Source organism: Polypterus senegalus, chromosome 8, assembly GCF_016835505.1.
Source record: "Polypterus senegalus isolate Bchr_013 chromosome 8, ASM1683550v1, whole genome shotgun sequence".
Lineage (NCBI taxonomy): Eukaryota > Metazoa > Chordata > Cladistia > Polypteriformes > Polypteridae > Polypterus > Polypterus senegalus.
Genome location: NC_053161.1, coordinates 16,052,856 through 16,069,077, shown reverse-complemented (window position 1 = coordinate 16,069,077; position 16,222 = coordinate 16,052,856). Strand labels below are relative to the sequence as shown.

Here is a 16,222-nt window from a genome sequence, read left to right as displayed (position 1 = left end):
TACAAACTCCAATGTGCTTTACCTCTTGTGTAGTTGTGGATTTGGGCTTTTCAGTTCTTTTTCTCTCCTGGTTAGATCCAGTTTGTTCTCATCTCTCAAGACAGTAAAAGGTGCCTTTCTCTGAAATCTTCAGTTTCTGGGCAATCTGTCACATGGAATAACCTTGACTTTGTGAAACGACAATAGACTGATTTGTTTCTTGAAAAAGCTAATTTGTTTTGGCCATTTTTAATCCAGAACTAAACTTTAGGAATGTCAGTACTTTGCAACCTAAGGAGAGAAATTCTAGTCATATGCAACTAATTTATTTATAAATCTGTCATTTCAAGAAGTAATAGCCATTTGCAACATAAGTAATGTTTATGTTTTTAAGGCAATTTAATGGTACCTGTGTAAAATGAAAGTATAACTTTATATGAAATATTCTAGGTAATTGAATGGTAGTCTGTGTTGAGTGTGTGTATACATATCTTATATATAAACGTCTACGCCTGGAAATGTGTGTGTCTGTCTGGCTTGGAAGTGAGAGGTGGAGGTGCAACTCGGAGGATACACAAACGAGGCCAGCATGTCGGCAAAGCGAAACCTCCAAAGAAAGAGTCACTTGCTTAGCGATTAGTACAGAAGCAAGGTGAGCACATCGTCAAAATGGAAACCTTCGAAGAAAGACATTCGCTTAGCTGTCGATGTGAGCTCATTACCAACACAAAACCTCCTAGGAGAGAGATTCCCAGAGTTATTCCTTTCAATTACCTGACATCTCTATATTTCAATTTTTTTTCTGACAATTTCCATAGTTTCTAGGACCCCAGGCTTTTTACAGCATGGGCTTACACAGCTAGTATATATATCTTTATTTATTTAGGGGGCATACAGCTCCCCATACACCTGATAAAACAGACAGAGGCACAAGTCCCAGCACAACAAAGGCTTTATTTCAGTGGGGTGGCACTTCTTCCTCGCTCTGCACCTTAAACAGCACAGTACCAAGCACAATTAAATACAGTCCTTTTCTCTCTCTCTTCACCTCCACTTCTCCCTCAAGCTTCGTCCACTTCCTCTTGACTCTGGCTCCCAGAGTAGTGGTGGCTGACTCCTTTTATAAGGTACCCAGAAGTGTTCCAGGTGTCTGGTGATCTTCTTTCGGCAGCACTTCCAGGTGTGGCAGAAGCCCAACGTAGTAAGGCTTTGTAGGCTCTGCAGCACCCACAGAACCCAACAGGGCTGTAGCAAACTCCAGCTCCCAGGACACCCTGCTAGAATCCGTGGTGCTTTAGCAACCCAGAGGGGGCTACCCTATTATCCTCCCAGGAGAGATTAAGAACCAAAGACACTCTCTCATCCCTGCCCATCCGTTATACATGGCGTCCTGGCTGGGCAAGGGCCCCGGCCATTCACCACACTACCCCACCCTCAGCTGAGTCTTGTGGGGCGAAGCGGCCCGTCCCACGAGGGCTTTCCTTCTCCAGGATGGGGAGCCAAATCAGGAGGAAGCACATGACGTTTGAGGGAGGAGTGGAAGTGGAAGAAAGAGAGAGGAAGAAGAGAGAGAGAGAGAAAAGGACTGTGTTGAATTGTGCTTGGTACTGTGCTGTATGGTGGGGAGCGAGGGAACAGCGGCACCCCACTGAAATAAAGCTTGTGTTGTGCTGGGACTTGTGCCTGTCTGTTGTGTCGGGTATTTGGGGAGCTGTACCCCCACTGGTGTCCACAACATATAATTTCACCTACACACACACACACATACACACATATATATATATATATATATATATATATATATATATATATATATATATATATATATAAATTATATACACACACTCAACACAGACTAGCATTCAACAGAGAGAGAGCCGATTTGTGAATTTCAAAGATATCTGAAGGAGGAAAATGAGCTTCTGTCATTCAGTGATTTACGAACACTTCTGGAACATGCAGTATGCGCTGCACTTTTCTTAGGAGTCTTTGGTCTCTTTTACTGTTTACAATAAAACACAAGAGTGATTATTTTGCTTCAGAAAATCTGCAGGTACAGCATTTTGTGCTGTATAAGCAGTTCCCTCCATTTATCCAACCATCTGTTTCAAGGCTTTTCTTAATAGGGCTTAACGTTCTATTTTTCCCCTGCTTTCCATTTATGAATTATCAACATGAAACGCCTCCTCCATTCTTGGCTCTTTTCCTAAATATTGATTTTTGATTCAAGCCATCTTTTTGCACTTCTCAGTCATGTTATATCTTTCATTTTTGCAGACCTGTAGCCCACCTCCCTTTATCACCAGTGCTACCCTGACTTTTGCCAACAACCATATAATGTGTGCTAAACTCTCTCTCTCTCCATCTTTTTGCCTTTTGCCAGCCTTCTGCAGCATCAATGGCAGCCATGGCCCAGAGGAGCATGCCGTTACAGACAGGAGCAGCGCAACTGTGTGCTGCCCGGCCAGATCCGTTTCAACAGGCCCTCATTGTGTGTCCACCTGGATTTCAAGGTAAACAAAATGTCACCTGTAGAACTGTACAGTGATGAAGACTTTTTTTTCCCCTCTTAGACATCCAGCATTTTTCTTTAAAGTATTTTGTTGTTGTTGGTCTCTTAAAATGATAGTTAACATTAATCAACTGGCTGCAACATGTTGAACCTTAGAAAGTAAAGAGTTTAGCAGGTCCTTTTTTCTGTTTCTGGCTTGTCCCTTTGTTATCAAGCTTCACAAGGTTTTTTTTTTTTGTTAAAAAACCTGCACCAAATGGTTTTAAATTAGAAAACCCTCCGGTAGGACCTGTTCCTATGATCAGTTTTCTGAATAACCAGCTTATGCTGAACATCCTTTTCTGGAGAAAGATAAGTGTAGTTTAATGGTGCTGTAGTTGCACTGCTCAAACCACAGACAACATAAAACAAAGCACTAGCACAGTTCTAATTACCAACTTTCTGTGGGCCAGCTAGCATAAATGTTGGTTAGTTTGTTTACTTCTCACCCAGCCCTAATGTCACTCACCTACACTTTTCTCTCTTCTTCTATTTTGGTTTAATGTCTTAACAGCATTATAGGCCCCATGGGCAAAGCAGTGCACTGGGGCCCCTAGCTACACAACCACTCAGTAAGTCACAACATACATAGATTACCGTGGGGCCCCAATGCTCATGGGGAACTGTCCAGGGTGCCCATCTGTTAAGATGGCCGTGTCTGTGGGCGCTTGTATTAAGGTGCATGACTCGCCAGTAAAAAAAAGTGCTTGGCATCAAGCATCCCCTGTCTGAAGATCACCCCAAGCCTAGCCTGAAACTGCCAGGGAGCCAAGATTTCTTTGTCTTGTCTGCCAGCATAATGCCATGTTGTCTACCTTCCTGTAGTATAGGAAGGGTGGGCGAGGCCTTTGGAGAAATGTACAATGCAAGAGTTTATAAACAGTGTGGCTTGGTTAACAATTTGTCAAATCTTAAACCATTTATTTGGGGAGAGGTTTTGTTTGAGCAGGCTGCTTTTTTTTGGGCTAGATTTATGTGTGAACATGTAGCCTCAAGTCACGTAAAATTTACCTAAAGTAAGGTCTGTTTGGTGAATCATTTTGGAATGAGGTACTCATAAATATATCTATAGTTGGAGAAAGTTATGTCCCATTCAACCATTTAAATGAATACTGTAGTGTTGGTGTAACGTGAGACAGAAGACATTAGTCAGATGGAAACTTGATGGACTGGAGTGGCTGTTTAATGGTTACTTGGAGACTCAACAGTTGATAGTTGTGCAAATTCAGCACTTAGAGAAAAAGAAATGGAGTGGCCGTAGTTACGGATTTTGCAAAGAAAGATGTGACAGGACTAAATCAGTGAAGAATTGTGATGACTGACCATCAATGGGTCACACCATTGTTCCCAATACACTTCCCTATACATACTAATTTTACTCTCGCTGCAATCTTGTCCATTTTACATTTTGGTGATCTGAGAATGTGCATGCATGGAAATACATATGCCCCATTTTTTTCCATTGGGGTACCATTCCATTGAAAGAGCATAATAACACACTCACTGAGGGCCAATTCCAAGTTTTCAAATAATCTATCACACACTCAGATATTTTGGAATTTCTGAAGAGGACTGGAGCGGCCAATGATAAAACAAATCAAATACAAGAAGGACATGTAGACTCCGCACAGACTGTGAGTGGAACTTTGAGGGGCAACTAACAACAGCACCAAAGTGTTACCCCATGCACACAATGTATAGCACAGCTAAATTTATTTTAAGTTGTTTTCTCTTCAGAATACATAGCACATTGCTTTATATACATACATCTACACATCTAATTGTGTACACATTTAAGAAGTCTTGGGATGACTCTCAACTCCTCACTTTCATCCATTGGACACATTTCTTCAGTGACCCAATCATGTCAATTTCGTTCATCATAATATAAGACTTGACCCTCCCTGATTAATTATGCCACACAGCTCCAGGCGCTGGTTCTCTCTTATCTGGAGTATTACAGTTCTCTTCAGGTGGCGCTTCCTTTGACCTCTCCAGCTCCTTCAGAATGCCGCTGCTCGACTGGTATTCGCTGTTCCTCATTTTACTCCCCTGCCTTGGTCTCTCCACTGGCTTCCTGATCCTGCAACAGTTCAATGGAAGAGTTCCAAACTCTTGTCTTTACCAATGGTTTTCTAAATGGTTCTGCTCCCCAGCATCTCCAGTCATTGGTCTCTCCATATGTGTCTTCAAGAAGTCCCTGGCTCTGCCTATCTGCTGACCGTCCCTCCTCTTGCCAGACATGCCAAGAATCGATGATGCTTCTCCATTCTTGCTCCAAAGCTATGATCCCCCTTTGTCTATTTAAATTACACCCAATTTACTTATGTTTGGGGGACTTTTAAAAACACATTAAATGTTTTGGAACTGCTTAGTTTCTTTTCTAGAGAATCACTGCTGTTGTAGTGACAGACAGTTTAAAATACTGATGTTTGTCTTAAGTTTACTTGTAGGTTTAGTTATGTCTTATTCATTTTTACTCTTTTCAGTTACTTTTAATGCTTACACCTTCTAGTCATTCTTGTATGTTTAATAACTTGCTTTGTAAGACACCTTGAATAAAGGTGCCTGCTAAATAGATTAATGATAATAATATCAAAATATAGAGATATGTACTGTATATACTTTATGCATTTAAAAATACAACTGTTTGCTAAGTATAAAAAGATGGTTGCGCTACACAAATACTCAATTACTTCATTTTGGGATCACAACATTATTTCACTTACTGTTAGACTACGGTTCCGGTTTATTACAATATGCATTTATAGTATGTGAAGAAAAAATATCATTTCCAATTTTTGTTTTCATTTTGGGGCCACTTAACAATGTATATATCCATTGCTTTTTTCAGAAGGATTCCTGTTATAATAAGTTGCTATTTCAGACTGATTTTCTCAATTTACTCTACTTGGAGGGAGTTTCTTTGCCACAGTTCTGCCACGTTAGCCCAGTTTCTTTCTGTATGCAATGAATTGAAATTATGGATATGGCATTTGCATCAGCTTCATTCATCTTGTTTTGTAAAACTCTGCAGGTTTTTCCTCCTCCGACACTGAGATGTTCTGCAGCAGCCTGCTTGTTCTTTTTCAGCCTTTTGTTGCCCTGCTTTCTTGAGAGCCCTGCAGGATACTCGAGGCACCTTTAATGAAGCATTTACAACTTCTAATCCAGCTGCTTCTATCCCACACTTTTTCCAGGGATACAAGATGGCTTTACATCTCAGACGTTAGAGTCAAAGATTTTTCTTATTAAGATTGGACAATATTACTTAAATACTTCATTCATCACAGTGAATTTGTACACACTGTGATTCTTAATGCAGGAACCGTAAGCCCCGAAGTTCAAAGATCCTGACAAATTACATTTGGCACACTCATTTGTTTTGTTTAAATGGAAAGTAGTCATTTGCATAGCGCCAAAAACATTTTAACTCAAGAAAACCAGTCTTCTGTTATACTAAAATGAAAATGACACATTGAATCCACTGTGTCTATTTAAGTAAACTACTTAATCAAGAAATGTTTTTGCTGTTAAGTGCTTATATGGATAAGACATTTTCACCCGTGCTGCCATCATTGGTGTGCTCTCCATATTTAAGATTCACAGTGCTGTAGTCTTCCACAGACATACTGTCCATTTCTTTAGTCCATACAGCATTTCCATGTTCATGTCTGAGATGCTGCAAACATGACAGTAGTCTTTCATAAAAAACATAATCAAGTCTGAGAATCGAGAACAGACCATTAAGCCCATCAAGTTTGTTTGCTTAGATAATAGTGACATAATCCCAATGTAATAATCAAGACTTCTGCTTCAACTATATAACTTAGTAGTTTATTCCACATTCCCACAAATCTTTTAATGAAAAAACCTTTTCCCACCTTAGTCTTAAATACATAACCCTTTAATTTGCCGTCACCATTTAGTTCAAAGGATTCTGCTGCATCGACTCTAATAATGCCTTTGAATATTCAGGATTAGGGCCCCTCACATCCTTTATTAACATATTTCTGTAAGGTACAATTTAAACACTCACCTCCTGTCATGAAGGTAGGACCATCTAGGTGGCATGGTTGACTATTGTACATTTAGAACTGTGATACTAATGTGCTTTCTTTTAAAATGACACTAAACATCTAAACATTTTACTGCCTGAGATGCAACTGATTAGGTGAAATTGATCCCATAGCAGTCACTGTGGCAAATACCCACCAAAAAGTAGGAATGACAATATAGCACCTGGTCTATTGAGTTAATAACCAATTTCTTTCCTAGATTTCATGTATTGTTATTGTTAGTCTCTATTTTAGGATGGAAAGAATAACATTAACAATGATTGTGCAGAACTTGTACCATTATCCCACACACAAGTATAACCACAAGAGAGCCCCAAACCACAGACACAGTAAAGCGCAACATGTTTATATGGTAAAATAGAGTTTTAGTCCTTTCCCAGGCACCTCTTCACAATCCTCCCAATAACAAGCCACAATTATACAATAAATGAGCACACAGCACACAATTCTTCTTCCTCCTCTCCTCCGCTGAGTGTTACCCACTGCCTCCCAACTCTGACTCGTTCATGTATGGCAGCAGACTTCCTTTCATGCCGGACACGGGGATGCTTTCAGGGCCGCGCTACGTATTCCGGGCAGCACTTTCGGGCCATAATAAAAGTAGGGAGGTTCTCCTTCAACAACACCCTCCATCAATCCCAAGGGACCCCTACAGGGCTGCACTTCCTGGGCTCCATCTCCCTAGACCCCAACTGGGTTCTCATATGATGACCACTGCCACCTAGTGCATGGGGCATGGAACCACTCCCAAGTTCTGACTTCCACTGGTCCATCCATTATTTTATACTGGTTGGGCAAAGGTTATCTTTCCACCTAGCCAGTCAATCTATCTATCGTTCCTCTCAGGCCTTCCATCTTCGTAATAACCCATGGTCCTCCCTGTCCGGGATGCCCATTCTTATCCCCACAAGCCAGAGCATCTTTGAGGTTGTCAATCTAATTTGGTTACTTTTAGCTATTATTAGTATATTAGGATTAGTTTAATATATTAGTATTTGGACTGATGTGCTCTTAGTTGAAATTTAGAAAGGAGAATGGAAATCTTCAAAATTACGACTCAGTACTTTTTGCTGTGAAATGATCAAAGCTGTCCTAATATCTCACACTGCCCTGTAACACTAGAAATGTAGCCTCTGAAACATTATATTTATCTGCTTTTGTTAACCCAAGGCCACATAACTTGATCCACGAAGGGCTGAAGTGGGTGCAGGTTCTAACTAATCCCTAAATCAAAGGGGATTTTCATGGTAATTGGACTCCATTTTTAGTCTGGTTTCTTCTTTATTTTATTTCACACCTGACGTGTGAATTTTAAATAGAGATGTGAAGCTCTACATTAATTTTATGACAAGTATGTCCACATGGGTGCATTTATTTTTCAACAAAATCTTTACTATTTTGCTGTTCTTCTTGTTTAAATTTCAAGCAGTTTGCAATAAAAAGACTGTGGAAATGACAATACACAGCTTCACTGTATGCCTCATGGCAAGCCATCATCTCAGTTAAAATTATTTAGACAGGAGGCATAACAGGCAAATAGAAATAGAACAACACAGAAAAGAAATCAGGTCTACTGAATATCAAAAACTTGAGCTCAATAAGAAGCTTAAGTGTGATCTCTGAATCTGGGAAATGGTGAGCCCAATAAGACACACAAATTAGACTCTCATTAAAAGAATGGTTACAATGAAAGCCAGCACCCACTGTGACCCTTCATGGAATCAGTCGAGGAGCCAGATATTACAAAATAAGTGCTATAGCAATTTAAACAAAAAAAGGAGAAATCAGATTTGTCTTGCTTATATTTCCCTTTGATGTTTCCACACTCTCTGTACTGGTGTTGTTATGGATTTTCCAGCATTGAGAGTTTTTCATGTATTTTGGACTGACAGCCTTAAGTTTTTAGAAAATGGAAATCTTTGAAATTATCTTGGAATTCATTTTGCTATTAAATGATCTAAAATACATGTAGTTCACTAGTGCAAACAAATGTCACACCAGAATGTTCAGTGAAATATCTTCCTGCAAACGCAATACTGCTAGTTTTCACTGTATGCATCCATGGAAAAGCAAACTTCTCCTCTGGATTGACCTCACCTTTTCTTTTGGAAACCTTTTTGTTTGTTGTTTTATATATTTTTGTTTATTTGTTTTTTTTTATTTTTCTCCCCCACCTACAGGGCTGCAGGCCTCACCAGCAAAGCATGCTGGATACTCTGTGCGAATGGAAAATGCAGTTCCTATAGTAACACAGGCTCCTGGTGCCCAGTCCTTGCAGATTCAACCAGGACTTCTCACACAGGTAGGCACTCTATGAGCACTATTCATCAGTAACAAGTAAAAACAACAATGACTTTCATCCTTTTTGTTCAGACTATATTCATTCAGTTATATTGTATATCTAGCTGTTAAAAAGTGCTTTGTAGAAGGCTGTTTGTTTTGTAATCTTATGTCATACCTCATCAAATATAAGAAGTATAATTGAAAATAAGCAGTCAATAATATTGATATTTAAAGACACAATAATAAATAATTCCCACAGTTATTGTCTGTTTCAGAATAACAAAAAAGAGAAATACTGCTTACCCTTTAAAAGAAAAAAAATGAATGGGCAGATGTGTATCAGCAACATTGCTAAACCAGTTATTGTGATTTGCCTAACCTGTGCCAGCCAGTTTCAAAAACATAGTTCCTATCATGACAGTCTGAAACAAACAGTGCTTATCTTTTGTAGTGAGTTCCAGAGATTCTTTTTAAGGGTGTATGGCCAAAACAGATCCTGCACCTAAGGACTAAATTTTGTCGAGCCAAACAAAAGGACAAAACAAAACCTAAAGTCACAGCATAAGCAAAAAGTTAAAACTGAAACCAAAAAGAAATTGCTGAAAATTGGAATAGTGTCTCACCGATAAAATCTTTTCCTTTATTTTCAGAAACTGCAGTTACTGAGCATTTAGCTTTCCTTCATATAAGATGGTTTTCCTTCCAAGACCACATGCCCATGCTCCCATGATATTACAGGCATGTATGAAGAATTCATACATTGTGATCAACAGGGGTAGCTGCAGAGTCCTAAACATGAATGCACAGACAGATCCCATTTAAAAAAAAATACCTCCATACAGCAATTACAAGTACTCCTCTTCTCTCTCCTCTTCACTGCTACTCCTCCTAAGAGATTGCTACCTGTCTCCTCTCTTGGCTGTGACTCACCTGGACAAGGCAATGTGGGTCCTTTTGTCAAAGACCCAGAAGTACTTCCAGTGGCAGGGCATCGCCCATTAGAAGTACTTCCGGGTCATACAAAAGTCCCAAAAAGTAAGGAGTGTCCCTGAATTCCCCCTTTGTAGCATCCTTGGACCCCAACAGGGCTGCGCTACAGGACTACAATTCCCAGCCTTCCCTGCAGGTGTCTGAATGGGTACCAAAACCTAGGGATGTTGCCATCTAGTTGGTCGGAGGAGCATATAGTGTTAAAATGGAGTCTATCCCAATCTCTCCATTGTATTGGCCTCCTGGGCAGTTAAGGAACTGGGGCCAATCCCAGCAGGGACACCAGCAAATATGTGTTGTCCATTACAACACCTAGCTACATGTGGCATCATAACATCCATCCATCCATTTTCCAACCCGTTATATCCTAACTACAGGGTCAATGGGGTGTGCTGGAGCCAAGGCATCATAACAACCAGGCTAACAAATAGTGATGATATCATCATTGTATAGTGCAGCGGTTCTCAAACGTTTGTATTTCGCGCCACCCCTTTTCTACCTGAAATAATTCTGCACCCCCTGCATCAGCGTTTCTCAACCTTTAAGTATTTGCGACCCAAGTTTTCATAACAGTTTTAATCGCACCCCCTAACGTTTTTTTGAAAGGAGCCCATTAATACCAATTTGTTCTTTTTTGATTAATGATATATCATAGATGCATATTTTCTTATACCTACTTAACTTTTACCAACATTTATCTAACTCTATATTTATTTTTCTGGTATCAGAATGTAGTTTAAGTTAATTTGTTTTGGTTTCAATAGATATATTTTTCATATTTTTGATTCTTGTTTTCTTTTTTTGACATCTTCGCACCGCCCTTTTTGTTACTTTGCGCCGCCCTAGGGGGGCCCGCCCCACAGTTTGAGAACCACTGGTATAGTGCAATGTGCTCAAAGCAAATGATTGTCTGCTTCTGGATGGTAAACAGGAGTAGTACCATACTTGTATTCAACAATCCCAACAGATCCCAATCTAGATCATAAATCAAAAAAGTCCAATGACATGCATGTAGAGGATAAACAGCTATTTAACCAAAAGCAACTGACAGAGTAAGGCCATGGATCTTCTGCTCAGTCCAGAGTGCCAGGCCCCTCATGGTGAGAAAAGAAATCTAAAAGAAAAGCAGGACTTTTTTTGAATCATATGCAGAATTACTTTCATTTGTTGATGTATCTTTTCTGTATTTTTAAATAGTTCTTTTCTCTTTAAACTAATAAATGAATGGACAAACAATGTTTCTCCTGCACAGGTCTATATTTTGGCACAGAGTGAAAGTGATATATTACAATAGCAACACAAAAATGTTGCTAGTAAATGGTTTTAAAAATTCATTTTGGCAATGGTTTGTTGAGACCATGATCATAACACACAAAAGATGATAATTTTATTCATTGTCCCTGTTTTTGTTGATTCTTAATTGTTTTAAATGCATAATGTGAGCTTTCGTGCCTGTGCAAATTCAAGTACCAATCTGCAAGACAGCTGTCATTGTGCAGCTTCCTTATACTTTATACTCGTTTGTTTATACTAAGCGTACTGTATAACACCAAGTCACTGTACATAAGTGATTAGTTATTTCACATGTAATGTAGTTATATTAATATTTTTTTAAACTTATGAATATAATTTTCTTATTATGTCATAATAATGTAAAGCAATATCTTTAGAAACTAACATCTAGATTATAAAGAGTGTAGAAGCTGAAAATATCTCCTAGCTGAATCATTATGGTTAGCACCTGGTCATGAAAGGAGCACTCATCCGTAAGAATTTCAGCTAAACTTTAGGTGTGTGGCTACTGGCGAGTCTCCTTAAGAATCCTGGCTTGGATTGTCTCACAGAGCTGTGGAAAGTAATGGTGGATGATGTTTCCTCTGAGGCAAAGGCAGACAGACAAAACAAGGAGGATGAGAGGGTGTGGATCAGCATTGACGGAGCTGTGCAAAACTGATACATCTCAAAGAACATTAAAGATTGGCCAACAAAGTGAAAAGCAGACAGCCTGAGCTCTGTTACATTCTCACAAATAACCTGCTCCCATGGGTCATTACCAGGGCTTTTTTGTGATGGTACACACAAGTACGGTGTACTGGCACCTCAGACACCACAGCTGGTCTACAGATATGAAAGAGATGCAACTCACGGATACCATCAGTAACTCATTAAAACACAGAAAAACTGCAGCATATATTGCATGCTCTTGTATTCCATCAAGTGAGTGTGACCACGAGTTTTCATAAATTAATGCTAATTGTCACTCCAATGAGAGCCTCATTTCTGACAAACACTGTCTACACACATTTCTTTATACGATTGGTTGTCCCTCCACTCACACGCTTCATTCCTGCGATACATTCATGCATGGCTGCTACAAGATTGACAATCAGCTATTGATACTCAAAGCAAACAAATAATAATAATAATTCTTTACATTTATATAACACTTTTCTCACTACTCAAACCACTTTGCAAACTCCATGCAGAGAGGACCTGGGACACGAATCCATGTTCTCCTTACTGCAAGGCAACAACAATACCACTGCACCACTGTGGAATTAGGAAGACTGCATTTGATGAAAACATGCAGAAAGTTTGGCATTTTCTTTAAAACTCAATCAAATTAAACACTGATTGCTTTACGGGACTACATAACAACTTTTTTTGTAGAATGTAGAGCTTGTGATTAACATTCAGTTGATACTCTTCGATTTTGGAAATTTTGTTTGTAGTTTTAAACTGTCAAGCACAATATTATGCAGTGCGATACACTTGATGATTTGTCGATTTCAAATTTTAAACGTTATGTTTCACCAAGTAAACTAAATATGCAGCGCTGGGACTCTTGGCCTTTATATACCTTCAGAGTATCTCAAACTGTCGTGGCATACTACCACCTTTTTGTTTAGAAAAAAAAGCACTGGTCATTACAATACGGATTCATATTCATTCTTCTTCTTCTTTCGGCTGCTCCCGTTAGGGGCCACCTAGCGGATCATCTTCTTCCACATCTTTCTGTCCTCTGCATCTTGTTCTGTTACACTCATCACCTGCATGTCCTCCTCACCATATCCATAAACCTTCTCTTAGGCCTTCCTCTTTTTCTTTTGCCTGGCACCTCTATCCTTAGCATCCTTCTCCCAATATACCTAACATCTCTCCTCTGCACATGTCCAGACCAACTCAATCTCACCTCTCTGACTATATTCATTCCTGAATTAAATCTGCCTCCAATAACAAAGTTTCATGTAATAAACTAAAATCCCATTATGCATCTACTTTGTTCACTGACTGCATCTGAAGATGAATCTCAAATGTGCTTCTATGTGTTTTAGCTTACCATTATAATTCAGTTTTTCACAAAATGTATCTCAGTTAAACAATAGGTGAAAGAAGCACAGTTATGCTTTTGCTCACCTAAACATTACATTTTTGCCAAATGTCAAAGGCATGGAGAGAAGTCACTCCTCGGTAGTGCTGCTCTGGCCTTATAGGTCTTAGTAGAAAATTTGCTGCTTCTTCAGATCGGCTTGAATTGAGATGGTTTAAGCTTTCCCTCAGAGAGTGTATAAGGCAGATTCAAACATGATGAGTCCTTGGACACATTGGTTAGATCCCTCAGGTAGACTGACAGCAACTGAGAATCCCCTTGGAAGGGAGGGAGAATGTTCTGGGATATGCTAACTCAACTGCTACCTTGCCAGGACAACTGGATAGTGATCAAGAGAGTGAAGGAGTAAATGAATGAGTGGTTCAGTTGTAGCTGCTGAGGACTACAGAAATCTGGCCATGTTGACTCATATGAAAAAAAAAAATCAGTGGTAGGCCTGACTTTGACATACTGACAGCTGTTACATATAGGCATTTTGGATAATGCATGGATAGTCTTTTGCTATTCACTTGTTTTACCGTAGTCTCCTAGAAACATCTGTACTAAACACATAGTTCTAAGAGCCTGCAACAGTACAGAAGAACAAAATTAAGCCAACAACATCTACACCTGATAGAAGTAACACACAAGGCAAGTCTCCTCTCTTAGCACCTGACTTCTTGGACAGTAAGTATAGTTATATTAGTCACATCAGTGTAAAATTCAGTGTTAATGTTTGCAGTGCACTATCTATTGGAATGTATTTTATAATGCATGCAGAAATAAAATGTGTTTTATTTGTCATTCCAAAACATGACATATCATAGACATTTGTAATAATATGATGCATCATTACAAATGTTTGCGAGGTGCCATCTGTTGAAGTGACAAATGCAATGTATATGTCTCTGTTATATGCCATTTGGCATAAGATCCATAAAAGCAGTGTTAACATTTGTGATGTGCCGTCTGTTGAAATGGCAAATGCAATGGAGTTTATTACAACACACTTACCCTTTTATTAAGGTGGACGGAATCCATTGTAGTAGCTTTAAATAAAAAATGACTTACTGTAAATAAAATCTTATATTAGAGGCATACACATAAACAGAGTAAACCAGATACCAGGAAATGCAAACTGTGTGACATCACTTCACAAGTGAGCAACATTGAAAAGTATAAAAAAAAAACTTTTAAATAACAGCATCCCTTTTCAAATAAGTATCACAGCACCTCCCACCACATCTTTATTGAAAGTTAATTAATGGTCAGCCTGAGTAAGTGTACATTCAGACCAGTTACTAGCAGTTAAGCTGAGATTTACATCTCCTAGATCCCTGACTTGCACCATCTCTCTAGTGGTAATTGATAACTGAGTGGATTTTATACTAAGAGTCTTGTAAGTGGAGCGTGTCTACAGCAGTCCTCCTTGATCCGGAAGCAAAAAACACTTGCACGCTTTGCCCACCTACAGTAGTTCTAAATAATTAATTTCTGAAGTTGCCCTTCGGGGAATAGCTTGCACTCACCAAGTTTGGCAGGTGTATTGATTTTGAAAACAGTCTGGGATGTGGTTATTATTCATGCTTTCTCAGGGTAACCTTCAAATGGTGTGACAGCTCATAGCAAAGCCAGTAATCGTGTGGTAGTCAGATACCCCCCTCCCTCAAAAAAGAGAACGAGCGAGAGAGCAAGAGCAATGAATAATGATAAATTACTAGCTGGTACTGTGCTATGTCAGGAGTTGATTTATCTTGGGCAGCTCAACATGCAGCTTCAGCATCAGCACTGCCATATTGATTATTGCTGGGAATGGTAGGGAATCAGAAATAACGCCCTTTGGGGCACAGCTGTTTTCAATGTGTTGTGTATGTGAGCAAAATATGTTCCTTATATTGTGTCATATCTGTTTAGCATGTGCCAGTGGGTTAGGCAAAGTGCCCAATAACTGTGGTCCTTCACTGGTATTTGTTTTGGATTTTTGTCGGTACTTTCATCCACAAGAGTAAAATAACCAGTCCCTCAAAAAGAGGAAACCTAAAACCTTCTCAATGAACAAATGTTCAATTAATGATAAAATGTATTAACAAATAAAACTATTAATTCAAATATATACGCCAAAGAAGAAAACAATATACATGTGCATACAATAAACATTAAATACAAAGAAGTCAATTAGAAAGGTAATGGAGAAAACAATAAAGGAACAAATATTTTATCATTCATGACAGAACTCTAAAATGTTAAACCTGATCGACAAACATATTTTAAATTCAAAAATCCAAATATTACCTTAAATCCAAAACACTAATTATTAATGAAAATGAAAAACTAACTAAAGTCAGAAAACAAGAAACCTATAAAGACTTGACTTAGACTTTAGAAGAGCACCACTGGCACAGAGGAAAACAGGCAATGTTTCAATGAAGTGCTGAGACTTACTTGAGCTGGCCATTGCATCCAGACTCGGGCGTCTGCAATAACCAGAACCACATCTGAAGAAGTGTCAATAAGTGGAGGCCCTTCACCTGAATTCTTAGCTGAAAGCTTCTAATTATTTAAAAAAGACCAAGATGGGGAGAAAAAAGAGAAACTAAACAGAGCTAATGTGAAGATTAGGAATTATTAAGGGCCATCAATAGTAAGACAGCAGGAAGTCTTTGAGAGACAGGTGTCCAGCTCATGATGTACTGTATCCGTTTCCTGCTTACTATATCCTATCTGCTAGGACCGTATTTATATTTACATGTATTTGCTTAGCAGATTCCTTTGTCCTAACCAATTTACAAGAGATCAAAATATTTGAGTAAACATCAGTCTTTGGGACTGTTTGGGAACAAGTGTTACAGGACAAGATTGAGCTCTTCACTTGACGAGCTCAAAACAAAATACAAATGAGTTGCAATTCCTAAGTTACAAAACATAACATCTAGTACTAGTTAGACAGAAATTTATTTAAAAAGAGAGACT

At 38.9% G+C, this 16,222-nt stretch overlaps 1 protein-coding gene across 2 annotated transcripts in view; it reads left to right on the top strand.

Annotated features, from left to right (window-relative positions):
* The window catches only part of hipk2 (homeodomain interacting protein kinase 2), a 372,698-nt gene that overhangs the window by 298,240 nt on the left and 58,236 nt on the right, over nucleotides 1-16,222 (top strand). For both annotated transcript variants that reach the window (XM_039760826.1, XM_039760825.1), the window contains exons 8-9: nucleotides 2,363-2,492; nucleotides 8,790-8,911. In XM_039760826.1, coding sequence (XP_039616760.1) covers nucleotides 2,363-2,492; nucleotides 8,790-8,911 — 252 coding nt within the window. The remainder of the gene's footprint in view (nucleotides 1-2,362; nucleotides 2,493-8,789; nucleotides 8,912-16,222) is intronic.